This window comes from Myotis yumanensis, unplaced genomic scaffold (genome assembly GCF_028538775.1).
Source record: "Myotis yumanensis isolate MYYU_CA2020_CCGP unplaced genomic scaffold, mMyoYum1.0.hap1 SCAF_6, whole genome shotgun sequence".
NCBI lineage: Eukaryota > Metazoa > Chordata > Mammalia > Chiroptera > Vespertilionidae > Myotis > Myotis yumanensis.
The window spans coordinates 3,603,776-3,623,279 of record NW_027223757.1 but is presented as its reverse complement, the minus strand read 5'-3'; the positions used below and the strand labels follow the sequence as shown (position 1 = coordinate 3,623,279).

The 19,504-nt window shown below is 58.4% G+C and overlaps 1 protein-coding gene across 3 annotated transcripts in view; it reads left to right on the top strand.

Moving 5' to 3' along the window:
* Positions 1-19,504, top strand: part of IGF2R (insulin like growth factor 2 receptor) — a 95,801-nt gene that overhangs the window by 39,959 nt on the left and 36,338 nt on the right. For all 3 annotated transcript variants that reach the window (XM_070417385.1, XM_070417384.1, XM_070417383.1), the window contains exons 7-17: positions 1,320-1,425; positions 3,897-4,059; positions 4,188-4,359; positions 5,200-5,303; positions 10,834-10,998; positions 13,732-13,872; positions 15,009-15,152; positions 16,605-16,742; positions 17,279-17,423; positions 17,907-18,084; positions 19,086-19,201. In XM_070417385.1, the coding sequence (XP_070273486.1) occupies positions 1,320-1,425; positions 3,897-4,059; positions 4,188-4,359; positions 5,200-5,303; positions 10,834-10,998; positions 13,732-13,872; positions 15,009-15,152; positions 16,605-16,742; positions 17,279-17,423; positions 17,907-18,084; positions 19,086-19,201 (1,572 nt within the window). The remainder of the gene's footprint in view (positions 1-1,319; positions 1,426-3,896; positions 4,060-4,187; positions 4,360-5,199; positions 5,304-10,833; positions 10,999-13,731; positions 13,873-15,008; positions 15,153-16,604; positions 16,743-17,278; positions 17,424-17,906; positions 18,085-19,085; positions 19,202-19,504) is intronic.

Sequence of the window (19,504 nt, the reverse complement as noted above, 5' to 3'; positions counted from 1 at the left end):
CAGGCCCCCCAGGCCCCCAGGCCCCCCAGGCCCGGTGCTTCATTCCTCATGATAAGACGTGCTGCTTGCTCGTGCTCTTCCTGCCTCTGTGCCTGACTTGGCAGGGAGACGCTTTCCTCCGGGGGCACACGTGACCGCGACCATCACCGGGGGGAAGGGTTTTGATGGCCCTGGTGGCAGGGCCCTTGATGGACACCTCGTGGGCTGCTCTGCGTGAAGCTGTGGCTCATCAGTGCTGCGATTACAGATGCCTTCGGAAATGGGGCGTGCCTGAGATGTGAAATGTTGGGGAGGTTTCTAGGTGCGTGTCTGCATTCGTTTGCAGGGCTGCTGTGAGCAAAGTACCACAGCCTGGGCGGCCGGCAGCGGAAAGTTATTTGCTCTCAGTTTTGGAGGCCAGCAGTCCGGGCACCAGGGCTGTTTTTCCTGTGGCCTTTCTCCTTGGTGTGCGGGCGGCCGCCTTCTCCCTGTGCCCACGTGCTTCCCTCTGTGCCTGTCCGGGTCCTGGTCTCCTCTTCTTACAAGGACACAGTGCTGTCTGATTAGCGCCCACACTGATGGCCTCGTCTTAATCACCTCTTTAAATACCTCACCTCCAAAGACTCTCACGTGCTGAGGGGCTGGGGTTAGGGCTTCTGCGGGAACTGGGGGAGGGAGGACACCATGCCGCCCATAATGTCGTCCTGCGTGACAAATGGGGGATTCTTCGTACCCGGAGGACTTTGTGAGAAGCGGGTATTGGAAGAAAGCCTGAGCTTGTCTTCAGGGGAAAAGGCAGGCCGTGTTTTCGGCTGTTCTGTGGCCGGCTCACCAGGAGCACGGGTGAGGCCCCGAGGTGAGGCCCCCACCCCCTCGTGAGGCCGTCCCGCGGCGGCCAGCTGGCCAGCACGCTCCGCTATCTTCAGGTGACAAAGGAGACCTTGGCTCGCACGGAGACGACGTTGTTTGGAGAGGAAGTGGTCTTGCGGGCTGTGGCGCGATGGCTTGACCTGCTCAGCTGTGTTTGTTTGGTTTTGTTAGAGTGTAATGTTTTTTGTTTGACTCAAACAGCTTTTCTTAGTATTTAAATTTACACGTTGCTTGTTTTATTTGTTTTTTAAAGAAAATAGCACTAAATTGAAGTTTACTCTTAAATTTATTTTTCTTCCCCAAATGGAAATGAATGAAAGTGTTGTACTACGTGTGGCTTCTTTTACGTTTTAATCTTCTTTCAGTTACCAGTGTCCCCCCAATGAATGCTCAGGGCTCCCGGGTGAATTTGAATGCCTTTAATTTGAAAGCGATACTTTGTAACACTCTTGTCTCTCTGTGGCCTCCAGGCTGGTCCTGACCTACGGAAAAGAAGGGGCAGGGAGGCCCGACTTCTGTGAGGGCCACAGCCCGGCCGTGACCATCACCTTCGTCTGCCCCTCGGAGCGCCGGGAGGTGAGGCTGTTCTGTTCTCTCGGGACTTCCCAGTGCGCCCGCCAGCCGGGCTGCCTTGGAGCAGGGGCCGGGGCTGCGGCGGGCGGTGGTCTGTGCGGGCCGGGTGTGCGGACTGGGGGCAAATCATGCTTCCCGGGATGGCTGAGCGGGTGAGGCTCCTGGAGAACAGCCGCTGTTTGCTCTCTCAGCCACCTCGAGGGGCCCTGGGTGTTGACGTAGGATGGTGTTTTGTTCTGTCGGGGGAGACAATTTTAATTGGTTCGTGGACAGATTTAAAAATTTTCATAGCTGTGCTGATTTGAGTGAGTTTTGAAAAACCATCCTTACATCCCCAAACCCGTGATTTCATGGCCCTTATTGCTTTGGGATGAAACCAGGTAAAAGTAGCTAATGAGTTTCCAGACGTGGTCAGAAACGAGCAGTGCAGATGCTGTGCAGACCTGGGAGGCTTCATGCAGGGCCGCAGCGGGCTTTGGGGGTCCGGCTGGTGTGGGAGGGTGTCGGCCGAGGGACGGCTCCCTGGGCTCACAGGGGAGCGGTCACCCTCCCTGCCTCCCCCCTCCCCGCCGGCCCCCCCGCCGAGCTGCCAGCAGCCTGATTGCTCTGTCCTTTGGCTGTTTACGCAGTTGAGCACAGCTGCAAACTCCGTGAGGGTAGGGCGGTCTGGGTTGTCCTTGGCCGGTGCCCAGTGGTGTTGCATGCACGTGTGGCTGTGAAGTGTTTTAGCAGATGTGGGTGCCGATGGACGGAGACAGCCCGGAGGAAGGGCAGGGCTTCCCCCTGATTTATTCCCGTCTCCTCCGAGCAGAGGGAGCGAGGAGGAGGGGAGTTCTTGGGCCAGGGAGCCCTACTCCCCTCCCCCCAAATAAACGTGGAATGTGCCGTGGCAGCCGGCCAGCTTTGTGCGCTGGGGTATGGGGACAAAGGTTTAGTCCCGACCAGCTTTCCACGTTAGGTCCCCAGACTCCCAGGGCCCTCGGTGGCAGCTCACAGGACCCGCCTGGCCGCCCCGGGCTCGACGTCAGCTCTGAATGCGAGGTGGAGGGGCTCTGATTTATTCCTTCCGTCCGTGCCTACGCATGGGAATGGAAACCTCAGGCTGCGGAGGCCGTCTCGGGGCCGCGGGCTCACAGGCTCCCCCCTCGTTTGCGCAGCGTTCAGTGAGGACCTGTGCGCTGGAGAGGAGAGGGCGCCCCCTCTCCCGCCCGCCCCTCCCGCCCTCTCCTCCCAGACATGAGGCACCGCGGTGTCCGTGCAGGGGCTGGTGTGCTGCTGGGAAGGGAAGGGTTCCCGCCCAGGCTAGCTGTTCGCGGGGCAGCACTCGGGTTACATGTGGTGCCTTCATGCTTGAAGGTTTGCTTAAGCGCTTGCGCTGGCTGTTGAACACTTTTAGGAGCTGGGAGTTCAGTCAGCGTGTACCTTGTAGATCTCTTTAAAAAAGCTTTAGTGAATGTACAGATGGCAGAAGCCCCTGTTGTAAGCACAGGAACAGAATTGTGCAACCAGTGCCCCCGTCTGATGTTCGGACGTGTCCATCACCCCGAAAGAGTCCTTGTGTGGCCACTGCCACCCCTGCCCCAGCCTGGCAGCCACAGCCTGTGGACTTGCCTTTCTGGGCATCTTGTGCAGTGACCGTCCAGTGCAGTGACCGTACGCCGTGTGCCTTTGTGTCCGACTTCTCCCGCGCGGCCCGGCGGCCGTCGGCGCGGGTCCGACCTGACCGCGCCGAGGGCTGAAAGCACCAGCTCTGAGTCAGAGAGTCGGAGCCGGACTCGCCACTTCACAGCTTAGTCATCACATGACCTGTGTTTGCAAACCAGCGTGGAGGCCTGTGCCTGGCACGTAGCGGCGCCGGGTAAACATTTGCAGAGCGGCGGCGCTCAGAGGCAGCAGCCCTGCCTGATGCTGAGCAGCCACACGCTCTCCCGGCGATGGTTACGGACGGCACTGCCTCCGTCCCTGTCCCACCGCAGGCTCGGCCAGAGCTCACGCCCTCAGCGCAGTGTGTGGGTGAGGCCCTGTCCCTGGGGCAGGAGCACCTGGAGGCGTGCCCAGGACCCTGAGACAGTCCGGAGAGGGGTGCAGGGCCATCTCCCTAGAGGATCCCAGGCACAGCGATTCCCACACAACTTGGGGGGGCCTTTGGCCCCGGCTCCCCAGCTCTTCTGATTGAACGGCACGGCTGCCCGCCCTTTGCCTCACTCGCCTGGCTGCTGCCGAGGCCGGGGGTGTCGGGTGACGCTGGGTTCAGGGTGCACTGGCTGAAGCCGAGTGTGACCCTGAAGGGGGTGGGGGTGCTGGCGAGTCCCTGGGGTCGTGGCGAGTCAGAGAGTCCAGACACTGAGGGTGCAGAGCAGGGACAGGAAAGCATTAAACCCAGCAACTGACTCCTGAGGCTTCAGAAGGGGGAACCTGGGTTGAAGCTGAATGCTCACAATTTAAGTTTGCACCTTCCCAACCGTTTCCGATAGGGCACCCTTCCCAAGCTCACGGCCAAATCCAACTGCCGCTACGAGGTCGAGTGGGTCACCGAGTACGCCTGCCACCGGGATTACCTGGAGAGCAGCAACTGCTCCCTGAGCAGCGCGCAGCACGACATCGCCATCGACCTGTGGCCGCTGCGGCAGAGCCGAGGTGAGCGGCTGGGCCGAGGTGCTGGGCTGCCCTTCCCTCGGGCGGTGCAGAGCCCAGGCCGCGGCGCCGTGACTTCCAGCAGCTGCGGCTGCGGCGGGGCCTCTGCTCATTTGCTCCCTTCTCTCCAGGTCGTTACTACACTGCCGACGGGAAGGAGTACATTTTTTATTTGAATATCTGTGGAGAAATTGAAGCAACCCCAAAGGCCTGTAATGAGAAACAGGCTGCGGTTTGCCAAGGGAAGAAGCCTGATTTCACTCAAGTCAAAGTGGCAGGAAAATTCCAGAGCCAGACTCTCCGGTGTGTAAACAGCCTTCCCGCGCTTTTCGAGCGCATTGTGTCTGTTCTTGTTAAACTTACCCGACTTCCCTTGGCCCCTTCCTCCTCCGTCCCCGCAAAGCCCAGGAGCCGGGAGGACGGCGTCCCTCCCTCCGACCTGCCGGGGACGTGGGGCCTTGGTCACTGGGCACCGGGCTGCTCTTCCTGGCTGGACAATGAGATGGCTCCTGTTAAATCTGTTTGCTTTACAAGCCATTGTTTGGAAGTAGCCACACTGTAGGAAACTTACTTAATTAGTTTACAGTTGAAGCAGCTTTTGTACTTAAAAATTTATGTTTCCTAGCTTCCCGTTGTCTCCGGCACTTGGAGAATCTGAAATGCCGTTAGCATAACGTAAAGGTTTTCAACAACTAAGAAAACACACCCAGCCCAATTCTCGTGGCCCCTGACTCAGTGGTCATCGTTACTGAGCGAGAGGGGATGCCGTTCCCTGAGAACGCGCATCGTCCGGGGCCCGCAGGTAAGGCCGCGCCGATGGCGGTGGCCGCAGCACCGTGCGCTTCACGGCCGTTGTTTGTCTTGTACAAAATCCAAGGAGGAGAGCGGAGGAGTGTGCAGGCTCACAGCAAACCTTCGGCGCTGTCCTGCCGCCGTTATGACTTTGAAGTAAGAGGACGATAAGCCCGTCCATTTGGAACTCATTTCCTCTCGCCGTTTTCCCCAGCTGGCGAGAGCGTGCTGTTCTGTGTCAGCACCGATTTGTCGGGGGTATGCGAAGGGCTTAATGGAGAAAAGTTTAAAAATGCAGGTTCCTCTCGGGGTTCTGCTAAACATGCGTGCATGTGTGTTTCCAAAATCCAGGTACTCGGACGGAGACCTCACCCTCATCTACTCGGGAGGCGACGAGTGCAGCTCGGGCTTCCAGCGCATGAGCGTCATAAACTTCGAGTGCAACGAGACCGCGGGTGAGTGTGCCGCGGGTGAGCGTGCCCGAGGGTGAGCGTGCCCGAGGGTGAGCGTGCCCGAGGGTGAGCGTGCCCGCAGGTGAGCGTGCCCGAGGGTGAGCGTGCCCGAGGGTGAGCGTGCCCGAGGGTGAGGGTGCCTGAGGGTGAGCGTGCCCGCGGGTGAGCACTGGCGTCTGCGTCAGGCGCAGGGCACGGGTGTCCTGGGAGTGGAGCACAGAATGGGGCAGTCAGGCGTCCTCCAGGCGTAGCACCTCCAGCCCCCAGCCAGCGACACACATCCTGTTTCCACTTTCCTCCCCTCTGTTTGCTTTGGGAGTGGGCCCAGCGCCGGGCCTGCTGGGACGGAGGCTGTGCCTTGGGTTCCATTCTCAACAGCATGGGTACGGATTCTGCAAGGTGGGTCTGCTCACCGACCAAACCCTTTTCTTGTACAAACTGAGGTTCAAAGGGACCCTTTAAGTTGGTGGCCCCGTGATAGCGGCTGGATTTTGGGATCCCAGGAGGTTGCAGAGCAAGTTTGTTTTTTCTGAGCGATTAGGAGACACGTCCTTTTTATAAATATTTTTATTGACTTCAGAGAGGAAGGGAGAGAGAGAGAGAGAGAGAGAGAGAAACATCAATGAGGAGAGAGAATCATGGATCGGCTGCCTCCTGTGCGTCCCCTGACTGGGGATCGAGCCCGAAACCTGGGCCTGTGCCCTGACTGGGAATCGAACCCTGACCTCCTGGTTCACAGGGTGATGCTCAACCACTGAGCCCCGCCGCCGGGCAGGAGAAGCTTCCTTGAGGTCACACTCTGCATCTGCCGAGGTGACGGGATCCGTTGTCATCAGGGAGCGGGCCTGTCTGTCGACCTTCCAGCTGTGACCCCTGGCCCCGCCTCTGCACCTAGTGCGTGTTCTGGAGCCGCCTGGCCCACGAGGCCGCCAGCCCAGGTCCTCCCGGCTCCGCACACTGTTTGTTTTGTGTGTTTGTGGCAGCGTCGGCCATTTGGTCATGGGCAGCTTTTGACATGGTTCGCTGCAGAGCCCGGGAGAGGCAGCTGTGCGTGACGGGAGTGGGGCCCTGAGGGCCGAGCCTGGGACGTGAAGGGGCTGGGAAGAGGCGGTGAGCAGGACTGAGCTCCCATAAACTGCCCAGCGGGCCCCAGAGGGGGGCCTCGTGCAGCGAGGGGGGCCTCGCCCACACGCCCTTCCTGCTGCTCCACTGCCCTTGATCCGCTCCCCCTCATGCCCGGCAGCCGCTCCCCCACGCACTCTCGCTGACGGGAGCCGGCCGGCCGGCCCTGTAAACTGGCACGCTCTCCGCGAGTCACCGGCACACGCTGTGTTCGCACTTGCTTGTTTGACCTTGTGAGACCGATGGACACACAGGGCCCGCGAGGCGGTTCCTGGCCAGGAGCCGAGGGAGAAGGGAACTGGCCAGTGTCGTGCAGGGTGACTCGGGTGGCCCTGAGTGAGTGCCGTCACCCAGGACCTCACCAGGAGGGAGGCCCCGAGGCCAGATCTGGAGTCTGGGGAGCCTCGGGATCGCGGCAGTGAGGGAAAGAGGAGGCCCTGTGTGGGGGAGCCCGCAGGAGGACGGGAGTGAGGCAGAGCAGGGTGGTTGTGGCGTCGTCTGTGGCAGAGGGAACAGCTCTCCCAGGCCATGAATTTGGGTCACGGTGAGCAGCTCCAGGGTGTATATTTAGACTGTGGCTAGAGATGACCCTAGAAGGGAGAGTGGGCAGCCCCGGGACGAGTGCCTACGGCCTGTGGAGGAGGTGACGTGATCCAGAAGTTAGTGTGAGGCCCCGGGGGCTCTCGGCAGGTGGGGACGTGGCTCGACTGGGTGTGGCCTTGGCCGGGCTACGCCTCCCATCTGGCTCGAACGCCCTCTGCCCTCCCAGGTCCTCTGTCTCCATCGGCCTCCCCTCCAGGTTCACAGGAGACCCTCTCTGTGGCACCCTGCCCCTCTGTCCCTGTCCCTGGGAGTGCAGCCTGCTGCTTAGCTGTGTCCCCGGATTTTCTGCACTCGGTGTGCCGGCCCCTTCCTCAGCCGGGCCTCCCCAACCCCCGCTGGCCGCTGCTCGGCTGTGGGTGACTCCTGTGGTCCCAGCCTCCCTCCCTTGCGATTACCTCTTGGCCTCGTTCTGGGCGTTTTATAAATGACTTGGCTGAGGTCTTTGGAAGTGCGCTGATCTCATCCGGGCACGCTGGGAACATGGGATCCTGATCCAGAGAGATCCCGGTGGAGGAGGCGGAGGCGGAGAAGGGCACACAGATGGGGCTCACGGGAAGGGGTGTGGCCGTTGTGCACATGAGCCGAGGCGTGAAAAAAAGACTGCAGGCCCTTTTCTCTTCCCTCCTTCACTTCGTTATTAGAAAAAGTTTTCACAAGAAGGAGCATCACAAGAATGAAAGCTCATTTCCCCGCCACTCAGGTTTAGCGGTCGTCCATTTTTTGCCAAATTTGCTTCATAGAAACCACACGTCACTGATGGAGCATCGCACTCCACTCCACCTTCCACCTGGCGATTAGCAAGGGGGCCCAATGCCAGAAACGCAGTGTTTCCTGGCCATTTTCATGGTGATGGTGACCAGGAGGCTGACGGGGAGATGTTGGATGTTCTGGGGCGGGGTCTTGAGCTCAGGCCGGCCTTGGGGTATAAAATATGTAAGGCGGCCCCTCCCCGCCGCCCAGGGCCTCCATCCCGGCACACCGGTACCCGCTGTAACACTATCTCATCATCACTGTGTCCACATCTGGTTGGGAGGTTCGAGAGGAAGCCCTCTGGTGGGTTCCGTGCTTACTGGATAAATGTGATCATGGGGTTTTGCATGTGAACGGGTGTTAATTGGCTGTGTGTATAATGTGGCTTATAATTTAACTTGGATCTCCACGAATTATTTATGCTTATGAACCTATGGCCCATGCACACTCTTCATACATTTATTCTTTTTGCCGTAATATATTTTGAGCCATTTGTTTCAATAACTTACGTCTAGTTTGCTGTAATAAGATGCCCTATTTTTGTCAAATAAGGGCCTAGATCATTTTTTGGGAGGAGTAATATATTAGGAGAGGCTAGTAAGAAATCTAAAAATTTAGGCAACTCGTTACCTTAAAGGTTTATTTTCTTTAGTTTACGCCATTGCAGGGGCTGGAGGTGGGGCCCTGCTCCAGGGGCTCACTCAGGGGCCTTGTGCCCTCCGTGCTGTGTTGCTGCCTGCCGTCTGCACGTGGCCTCCTCGGACCCTGCAGGATGGGAGGGAGCAGCAGTTCTTAAGTGGCACGGGCCCACCTCCACGGCAGGGGGCCGGGAAATGCAGCTTAGCTGTGACAGAGAGGAAAGGAGTCCCGCTTGGTGAGGAGCAGCACTGCCCATCGCAGAGGGACGGGGGAGAGGGGGCTGCGGCCCCACAGCCAGGGAGCAGCGCCTGGTTCCCCTGGAGCAACCGCTCTCCCTCAGCTGGTCGTGGAGTCCATGCTGGGAGCATGTGCAGGCCGTGCTGGGAGGGGGCCACGGGGGCGGGAGCGCCAGGACCGTGGATTGACAGAGGGAAACACTCATACAGATGCTCTGGTGGGGGGACCCGCCGCCCGGGAGAGTGGTCCCGACGGCAAAGCCCACTGCCCTTCACGGCAACAGAAGAGGCTCGGGGGAGGGGCGTGGGGCTGACTGGTCTCCTAAAGCCGCTTGAGGAGTTAAATAAGATGGGCAAGGTGCACCCCCCTGCTTATCCATGGACTCCCACAGATCCTCAGTGCGTTTCGGATGCAGAACCCCCTGCTCAGAGTGGGGGGGTGCCGGGACCCTCGTGGTCGGATGAAGTCGTGCGTCAGCTAATCTGGTGCAGGACGCACGCAGCAGTTCGAGGAAACGGGACTGTTTTCCAAGTAGAGACATGAGTCACCGGCCGTGACGCGGGGGCGGGAGTGAGCGGGTGGCTGGCTCCTGAGCAGCGGCCCCGCAGCAGGCGGTGCGTGTTGTCAGCAAGGAGGGGGGCAGCGCTGCTCCTTGGAGAGAAGGGCTCTGACGTTAGAAAGGGAGCCGTGGCCGCAGCGTTGCCTGTGCTCACGAGCCTGGCGCGGGGGCCAGCCCGTCTGGATTGGATCCTGGCTCCTCGCGTTCTAGCTGTGAAACCATCGGCAAATTATGTAGCCGCCCCGAATCTAGTAAACGGGCTAGAATTGTGCCTGTGCCATGGGGTTCTGAGGATTGCATATGCCGGTTTTTATAAAGTGCTTAAATCAGAGCCTGTTCCTACAGCCGGCCCCACGGCACACGCAGACGCCTGCCCGGTGCCTGGCTCAGGTTGTGTGCAGTGCAGGGGAGCTGCTGGTAGCATGACTGTGCTGTTTGTAATATTAAATGCTTAATAGAAACTGCAGTGGAAACCTCATTTTCCCTTGGTGCAGAAATCGTTTCCCTTTCCTGGAGAACATTGTGCACTGTGGGGCACCACGCCGCAGAGAGGCGGAGCTGTAGGGGGGAGGATTGCTAAACCGGCAGGGGAGGGAGACAGCCTGGTGCCAGCGCCCACCAGCACGGAGGGGCCGGGGGAGAGGAGTCAGCACAGCTCGTCGACCCCCGGCTGGCTCCGTGGACCGGGGGCGACCTGGGAGGAGCTGGCTTCCTGGGCAGAGCTGAGCTGTGGGGCTCCTCGTGGGGAAACTGGGGCTCCCTGATGGGGTGGTCAGCAGACTGCAGATGTGAGCAGGGTGTGGGAGACACGTACTCATGCGGTCCCCAGAATGCAGGGTGCTGGCGCCACCTGGAGGCCAGCCTGCAGCTTTGCGAGGTGACGCCCAGAGCTGCTGCAGTGGGGGGACTGTAGGAAGGGTCCCTCTTCTGCTTTCAGCCCCAGGGAACTTGTCTTGCCCACAGCGACATCACTGAGCCCGGGGCACTCCTGGGACGAGCTCTGACCACTGCCTCCTGTCCGTGGGTCTGGTCTGGCCCAGCAGCTGGCGGAGCTGAGCTGACCGCAGGCCTCATTAGCACCCTTCCAGGGCCCCATCCAGCCTGTGTAAACAGCCTGTGTCCTACCAAGATGAAAGGGGCGCAGGCGGCTCTGAGGGTTGGGGTTAGCGGGGCCTCTGCTCTAATCCCAGGCCTCTGACCCCGGGCTTTGGGGCTGGAGTTCGTTTATGTTCAACTGCGTCTGGGTTGCTGGTTATTGGTGTCTTCCCTGTTTCTCCCCTCGCTCCTTTGATATCCCTGGGTTTAGGCATAGAGTGGAGTGTGTGTTTGTTTTTAAATATATTTTTATTGTTGATAGGTTACAGATATCTCCCATTTCCCCCCTTCCTCTCCTCCTCCCAGCCCCTCCCCCTGCCCCCCAGGCCTTCACTACCCTTTGCCGGCCCATGGGCTGTCCATGTAAGTGTCAAAGTTCTTTGGTTTATCTCTTCTCGTCCCCCAGCCCCACATCGAGGTCTGTCCGTCTGCTCCAAGCCTCCCTGCTTCGGGTCTTATTTTGTTGGTCAGTTCATTGTGTTCATTAGATTAGTGGAGTGTTTTATTTTTCCTTTTCCAATTGCACAGGTAACGGCGGGAGAGGCACTCCTGTGTTCACCGGGGAGGTGGACTGCACCTACTTCTTCACGTGGGACACGAAGCACGCGTGTGTGAAAGAGAAGGAGGACCTCCTGTGCGGCCTCACCGACGGGAAGCGGCGGTACGACCTGTCCGCTCTGGCCCGGCACGCAGGTAGGCCCGTATGCCCGCCGGTAGGCCCCTGTACCTGCAGGGAGGGCCCTGTACCCGCAGGGAGGGCCCTGTGCCCTCAGGGAGGGCCCTGTGCCCACGTGGGTCTCAGGCGCATGCGTGTTGGGGGCACATTTTCTTGTCTCCTTCCCCACGAACATTTGGAAAGGCTGTCCCTACTTCCACTGCCAGCTCACCAGCGTGGCCTTTCCCTCCTCACGTAGCAGTGTGAGTGATGAGAAATGGCGCTGACTCATTGCAGGATGTCTGAGTTTGAGGTCGGCATCACTGTTTCCCACTTGGGGTACTTTGAGCTAATCTTGCCACGTTTTAGTAAACACTGCCAAGGGCCTACTGTGTGCCAGGGCTTGTGCTTTGTGATTAGAAACTTTTTAAAAAAATCCTCACCCAGGGATATTTTTTCCATTGATTTTTAGAGAGAGCGGAAGGGAGGGAGGGAGGGGGAACAAAAGAGCGAGAGAGAGAAGCATCGATGTGAACCACATCGATTGTCTGCCTCCCACATGTTCCCTGACTGGGACCAGGGATTGAACCTGCAACCCAGGTACATGCCCTTGGCAGGTAATTGAACCCAGGACCCTTTGGTGCAAGGGCCAACACTCTAACCACAGAGCAACACTGGCCAGGGCGAAACTTTTTTTTTTTCCTTAATTTAAACTCTTGTTGCTAAGAGAGTAGATCTTTCAAGTTCTCATCGTGTTTGTAACTGTGGTGAAGGACGTTCACTAAGCTTATTGTCATCATTTCGCAGGTCATATTGTGCACGTAAAGCTAATACAACGTTACATGTCAATTTTATCTCAATGAAAAAATTCAAAAAATAAACGAGAGTTGGCTGGGTTCCCACTGAACAGGTGGCTGCCAGGCTCAGAGGGTGGGGGGTTTGGGTGAAGATGGGGGGCTGGGTGGGCTCATGCCTCGGGCCTCAGGCTTTCCTTGGCCTCACTGCTCTTTTCCCATCTCTGTGGTGGATCAGGCTCCTCTCCCACCTCCGGGTCTTTGGTGAGGCCGAAAGGAGGAAGGGCGTGGGAGCCCTTGGGACACAGCCGCGCGAGCCTCGTGGCGAGAGCCTGGGGTGGTGTGTGGCACGGTTCCTGGCCGAGGCAGACATGTGGCTGCACAGATGCTTGCTGAGCGTCTGTCACCTGTGGCAGGGACCGCGTGCTGCGGACCTGGCAGCAAACCTGACACGCGTGCCCCGTGCCTGTGGGCCTGAGAGCTGAGCAGGCAGAGAGCCCGGATGGCGAGGATGGGGCTTCACGGGGAAACCGCGTCTGGCTGGGACGTTTCTGGCTTTGTCTGGTTTTCAGCAGCGCGGGAATTGGGTGTCTGCAGAAGCAGGCTGCGCCTGTGAGGTGGAGATGGTCCCTGGGACGGGGGAGGGAGTTGCCTGGAGTCACATAATGACCAGGTGTGACGGGGACTCGCATTTGGAGTCCCACCTGCTTGGGAACGTGGCATGGTAAGAGAAGGTTCCTCTCGCGTGGACGTGGGCGAGCCTGCCTTTGAGCGCGGGCCTGGGGAAGTAGGTGGATTGTGCTCTGTGCCCCAGGGCCCTTGCACTGCTGGGGATGTGGCCAGGTCAGCTCTGGTGCGTGTGTGCTCGTGGGGAGGTTGGCTTCCTGTGAAGCGGAACGAGCTCTCCGCTCCGATCACAGCCTGGAGCGAGGACTGGTGTGGCCACGTCCGGCCATGTTGCTGACCCTCTCCAGAGGGTTTTCTCACAGTCAGATGGGTGTGACAGTAGGTCCCTTTATTCAGCCTTTTTAGAAAACATCACTGGGCACCACACTAGGGTCTGCACTCGGGGGCCCGGCGCCTGCTCTGCTCTGGGTCCCCAGGAACCTGGACTTTCTCAGCTCCGGCACCCACTGGCTCCCGGGACCTGTGAGCTGAGCTGACCCCCTCCCTGTCACTTAAACGTCCTCCTACTCTACAGCCTTCGCCCACCGAGACCCCGGCTTTCAGAGGGGCTGTCCTGCTCGCTCACTCGCGTGGTCATCGTGGGTTCTTCCAGGGTAGTGATGTGGGTGTCACTCCCTCATGTGACGTGGGTGCCACTCCCCCACGCTATCCTAGCCGCGCCTTCGACACCCGGGCTCCGGGTGCGAGAGGAGCCTGTGCCGTCTCACCCTCTTCAACAGCCCGGTTCCTTCCCAGCTGTTGCTGCTGGTCTGCCTGCCTCCCGGGCTGGCCTCCTCTCGGGAGGAACCTTTGCTGTCAGCACAGAGCAGGTGCGCCCCCTGCTGCTGAGGATCTTCAGTTCCTGTGTGGTGTTTCTGTGTCGTGTGTGACGGCCTCGTGAGCTGTTGGAGTTCGGGGACCACGCGTGTCCCGTGTGCCTTCTCGGTGGTTGACGGAGGGGCCGTGACTGACGGCCGGTGCTGCCCGGGCCCGAGCGGGGCTGGCGTCCGGACTTGGTTTCGGTTTCTGATTTCATACTTGGGAGAATCTCACTGTTTAATGGTCTGTCCCCGTTACCCCTGCTCCGGGGGAGGTGTGGGGCGCGGTTTACGCTTTATTTCTGTCACGTTAAACAGAAGCGGAGGAGCTCGGGGCGTGGCTGTGCCTGCCGCCCGCCTGCCCGGAGCGTGAGGCCGAGGGCTGGCGGCCACGTGCTCGCTGAGCCTGTTGACCTCCCCCGCCCCCCATCGTTTATGGGAAACAGTCGCTGCCTTTGACGAAAGAAGCTTCTTTTACTTTATCTGTTCACAGAACCGGAACGGAACTGGGAAGCGGTGGATGGCATCCAGAAGGAAGGAGAGAAGAAGCACTTCTTCATCAACATTTGCCACCGGCTGCTGCCCGAGGGCCAGGCCCGGGGCTGCCCTGAGGACGCGGCCGTGTGCGCCGTGGGTGAGTTGCCGGCGCGCCCAGGGTGGAGCGTTAGGAAACCCCCCGGGTTCAGCACCTCGGGCTGGTGAGGACAGGGGTGAGGCCGCAGCGGCCACAGCGCCTCCGGGACGGAGACGGCCTACGGGGGCCTGGCCTCCTGCTGGCCAGGCTGACGGGAGCGGAGAGAACCTGCTGGAAATGCTTGGCTATCTGTTCGCTTTGTAGCCTGAAGAATCCCATTGCTAGCGCTCGTGCAAAACGGATTCTGATTATTTTAACAACTTGACTGCTTGGTTTCTCAAATGTTATGGCGTCAGGCGACTGGAATCTGATATTGTGGCCTTCGCCTGAGAGCGCTGTCCCCATGTCCTTCCCTGGGCTGGTCTGTCCTGCCCTGCAGACACGCCTTAGATGGGCGTGTGTATGTAGCGTGTTGGTGTCACTTAGGAGTCACTGGAGTCTGTTACACACGGGAAACGAGTCGTGAGCTCAGGTGGGTGTTAGGAGTCACCTCCTCTTGAGAAGGTGCTGTGTCTTTCTGAGCAGGTCCAAGTGTGGCCATGCCTTTGTTTAAGGACGTGGCCCAGCGTTTCAGAACTTGATAGTAAAAATCAACCAAACCACAAATTATGTGGCCACATTCTTGGCTGGCTGAGCAGTTTAGTTACTCTCTAGCCCCCGGCTGTGCCTTTAAAGGCCCTGTGTCTCGGGCAGCAGAGGCCCCAGAACGGGGGAGCAGTCCTCCTGCCAAGGGCCACTTGGATATTTATAACATCATTGGATCAACTTAAACACGTTGGTCAAACATTTAATGAACTCACCCCTAATGCCTTGTCAGGGCCAGACCAAATGATTTCCGGGGCCATAGGCCCGCGGGCAGACGTTTCCCACCCCTTCTGTACGGGGCGGCGTGGCGTGGGCACAGAGGACTTCGTGTATCTTTCTCGCGCTTTCCTGATAAGCCTGGAGGTCGCCTTTGGGGTTTTTCTACGTGGCTGCCACCACCCGGCCTCACTTGTCGCTCAAGAAAAAGTCGACCATCTGGCCAGGGCCCGCGGCCGAGAGAGGGTGTGGCACAGCTGCTGAGTTTGGGTACCTCTTTGTGTCGTTACCGTTTTTAATCATGTCTTCTGTCCCCCCTCCCCCTTTTTTTCCAGATAAGAATGGAAAGAAAAGTCTGGGCAAATTTATTTCTTCTCCCACAAAAGAGAATGGGAACATTCTACTCTCCTATTCAGATGGTGATGCTTGTGGTGATAAGAAGAGAATAAAAACTGATATAATACTTGTGTGCAAGCCAGGTAACAGCTTAAAAAAAGAAAAGATAAAATGCTTCTGTGGCTTTTGCCAGGGGTGTGCCCACGCTCTTCATTCCTGTTTCTTGTTGGCCCTGCCGGGTGATGAGGCCGAAGGGGTGGGGTCAAGCATTTCAGGTTCCAGAACCCTTGGCGGTGGTCAGTTGGATTTGATCCCCCACCCCCTGCCCAGAACCAGCCCAGAAATGGAGAAACCGTATGGCGTCTGAGGGCATTGTCATAATTTTCCTAAAGAGCTATGTCTGCGCATGGCTTCTTGCTTAGGACTGATACACAGCAGTCACACAGCCACTCAACTCCTGGGAGGGGCTTAAAAATGCTGTCTGGCCCGGCCGGCGTGGCTCGGTGGTTGAGCTTTGACCTGTGAACCAGGAGGTCATGGTTCGATTCCAGGTCGGGGGCACATGCCTGAGTTGCGGGCTCGATCCCCAGTGGGGGCCATACAGGAGGCAGCCAATCAATGACTCTCTCTCATCGTTGATGTTTCTCTCTTCCTCTTCCCCTCCCTTCCTCTCTGAAACCAAGAAAAATATATTGAAAAAAAGTGCTGTCCTTGGTTTCACTGAACATGGAACACAATGCATCCTGTACCGTCCTTTACTTCCGTTGGTTTACAGGGTCAGAACCTACAGGTAGAGGCACACATTTTTGTGTTTCTCAAAATGTGTTTTGTGAGTAATCTCCTATTTCACAGTCATACGTCTATGTTCCGGGACTTCCTTGTTGAGTGCTGGGAGAGTTGATCATGGCTCGGTCTTACTATCTTTAAACGTGGCCCTTGCTGTTGGGATAATAGCGTATTGCCACCGTCGCTAACCACGCTGTTACATATCCTCCCCTCCTCCCATCAGGGAAATTCCTTTAGATAAATTCTCAGCTGTAGAATAAGCTCAGGGGCTAGGAGTATTTTTCTTTTTTTAAAAAAATATGTTTTTATTGATTTTAGAGAGAGGAAGGGAGAAGGAGAGAGAGAAACATACATCAGTGGGCTGCACCTGCACGCCCCCTACTGGCGATGGAGCCTGCACCCTGGGCCTGTGTCCTCACCCGGAATCAAACCAGCAATCTTTTGGTGCATCTGTTGGCACCCGACCAAGCCACCCAGCCCGACTAGGACTATTTTTTTGAGCTTTTTTCTTTTTTTTTCAATTATGGCATCATATGCATAATATAAAATTTATGTATTTTAAGGACTTGTAGTAAACTACACATAACATGAACTTCACCACTTTCACCGTTTTAAGCGGACAGTTCGTTGGCATGAAGCACATTCCCATTGTTGGGCAACAACCACCACTGTCATCTCCAGAACCTTCTCATCTTCCCAAACCGTGCTCTGCCTGCAGTCCTCCCTCCCCCTCTGTAGGGTTGACTCTGGGAACCTCGTACGTGGACCCACACAGTATCTGTAGGGTGACGGCTCTGCTCCGCCCACAGGAGAACTGGAAAGCGCCCCGGTGCTGATGGACGCCAGCGAGGACGGCTGCTACTACGAGTTCGAGTGGCACACGGCTGCCGCCTGCGTGCTGTCCCGGACCGAGGGCGACAACTGCACCGTGTTGGACTCCCAGGCAGGTGCGTATCCTGTGTGTCCAGCAGCACCTGGCGGGCAGCGTCCCCGGGACCTGCGTGGGCTTTTAGAAAACGTACTTCCTGTGAGTGTTTTGGAGGTGGCCTGCTTTAGGATGATGTTTACATGTGGGACCAGCATCCTGACAAGCTGGTGTTTGAGGTCACGAGAAACCTGCCTTAACTTCATGGTTTAGGTAGGTTTTGCTGAACACGAAACCTGAGGGTCACAAGGAAATAAGTCACGTGGAAAAGGCTTTTCATGGGAGTGGCCACGAAACCCGCCTGAGAGACTTCACGCAGGTCCTGTGGCTTCCATCCGCTTCGGCACGAGGGTTACGAGACCCGCAGTCGTGGGCTTCGCACAGCACTTCTAGGTTGACAGCGGAGCGACCCCTCCCAGGCACAGGCAGGGGCTGTGTCTGTGCCCGAAGGAAGGGCCCTCGTCCGCCTGCTGGGCTCCCTGCCGCCGGGAGAGGCTGTGCCAGGTCCCTCTGGCCTGTGCCCGACTGACCTGCACCGGGGCTGCTGCTCTTCCGTAGGGTTCTCCTTTGACCTGTCGCCTCTCACGAAGAAAGATGGCTACAAGGTTGAGACGGCCAAGTACGACTTCTACATCAACGTGTGTGCGGCGGTGACCATGGGTGCCTGCCAGCCGGGCTCGGGGGCCTGCCAGGTGGCGAGAAGGCAAGTCTCCAGTCAGCAGCCCCGAGGTTTCTTGGGTAACAGACGTTTATTCGGGGTCAGGTGCGCCCTCTGCACTCAGATGCTGAGGAGAGGTAGCCTGTGAACCAGAGGATGCTGGGAGTTCTGTTTCCCTTGGCAACGAGGAGCGGTTTCCATGATGCCCGCCTTCGTGTGGCTGGCTCAGCTCACTTGTTAGACATTTGTGCCTGTTCCTTTACTCACTAGTGCAAATGAAGGGGTTGCACCTTCAGCCAGCCGTGGGCTTGGGTTCCCGAGGGGGGGTTGCCCTCTCACCGCCCCCCTGTCCCCCGCCCCCAGGCTTAGCATCCTGGCCGCAGTCAGGGTGGTCTGTGCCCTGGGTCCTGGCCCAGCTGCTCCCATCCTGCACGCCGGCCCTCCTCCTGGGCCAGGGCCCTCCTACCATGCCAGCGTCGGGGGCGGCTGGTCTGGGTCTCTTTTCTGAGAGGTGCTTGCTTGTTTCAGCGATGGGAAGGCTTGGAACTTGGGACAGAGCAACGCTAAGCTTTCCTATTACGATGGGATGATCCAGCTGAACTACAGGGACGGCACGCCCTACAATAACAACAGGCACACGCCCAGAGCCACGCTGATCACCTTCCTCTGCGACCGGGATGCAGGCGTGGGCGTCCCCGAGTACCAGGTAGGGAGGGGCTGTGGGTCCCCGAGTACCAGGTAGGGAGGGGCGGTGGGTCCCCGAGTACCAGGTAGGGAGGGGCTGTGGGTCCCCGAGTACCAGGTAGGGAGGGGCGGTGGGTCCCTGAGTACCAGGTAGGGAGGGGCTGTGGGTCCCTGAGTACCAGGTAGGGAGGGGCGGTGGGCGCCTGCCTGGGCTTGCATGGCGCTGCGAGAGATGTCAGTCCGTGAAGGCAGGAGGAAAGAAGAAAGAGTCCTCGGGGCTGGTGCCTTTCTAGTCTGAGACGAGGCTCTCCCTGTAGGTGGGTGTGAGCTGGGGTGTCCCCGGGGATGAACAGCCACATTGTCTGGCTCCCCAAGACTGGCACTGAGCCTCCTGCCATGGCCCTTCACTTAGAGACGCAGCTTTCAGTCTGGTCTCCTGGCCACGTTGCCACCTCTTGAGATTGTAATGGATCCTGTTAGGCTTGCTGGGCCCGTAGGCAGTTTCCGTTTCTGAGCGGTCCCTGCAGCAGGCCTTTCTGCTCCGATCGCCCATAGCCCCGTCGGGTGAGTCCCAAGCACACAGGCATCGCAGCCATCCCTCCTTCCCACTTCACAGCCTGGGTTTCCGTCTTAATTTTTTAAAAAAATTTATTGATTTTTTACAGAGAGGAAGGGAGAGGGATAGAGAGTTAGAAACATCGATGAGAGAGAAACATTGATCAGCTGGCTCCTGCACACCCCGTACTGGGGATGTGCCCGCAACCAAGGTACATGCCCTCGACCGGAATCGAACCTGGGACCCTTCAGTCCACAGGCTGACGCTCTATCCACTGAGCCAAACCGGTTAGGGCGCCGTCTTAATTTTTTATTGGACACGCTTCCTGCTAATAAAATGAGGGAACGTAACCTTTCTTTCCTGCAGAGTTTGTGTAGAGAGCATGTACCTGTCTTTGCTTTTGTTTAACCCTGGCTTCGCATGACATTCCCTCCCTCTGCGTCCTCCCGTGTCTCCTGTTGCGCCAGGAGGAAGACAACTCGACCTACAACTTCCGGTGGTACACCAGCTACGCCTGCCCTGAGGAGCCGCTGGAGTGCCTGGTGACCGACCCGCTCTCCATGGAGCAGTACGACCTCTCCAGGTGCGGGGCAGCCGCCCTTGGCCTCACCCTGGCCAGGCCAGTTAGTGCCGAGGTCTCGCATGTGGGCCTGCTGGGAGCCTGGAGCTGAGCGGTGGTAGGGCGTCCGCTCGGGGTGCAGGACCAGGGCGGGGAGATGACAGAGTCACCCTGGCTGGAGCCTCCGTCTTCAGCGGCATCACTTAAGTCGGTTGCTGTCGGTGGGGAGGGGGGCAGGTTGGGGTGTGCCGCGGTCTGCATTTAGCAGAAGTCACGCTGCTGGTGCTGAGTCACGGGGGGCGGGGTTGGGGGTGGGCAGCTCAGGAG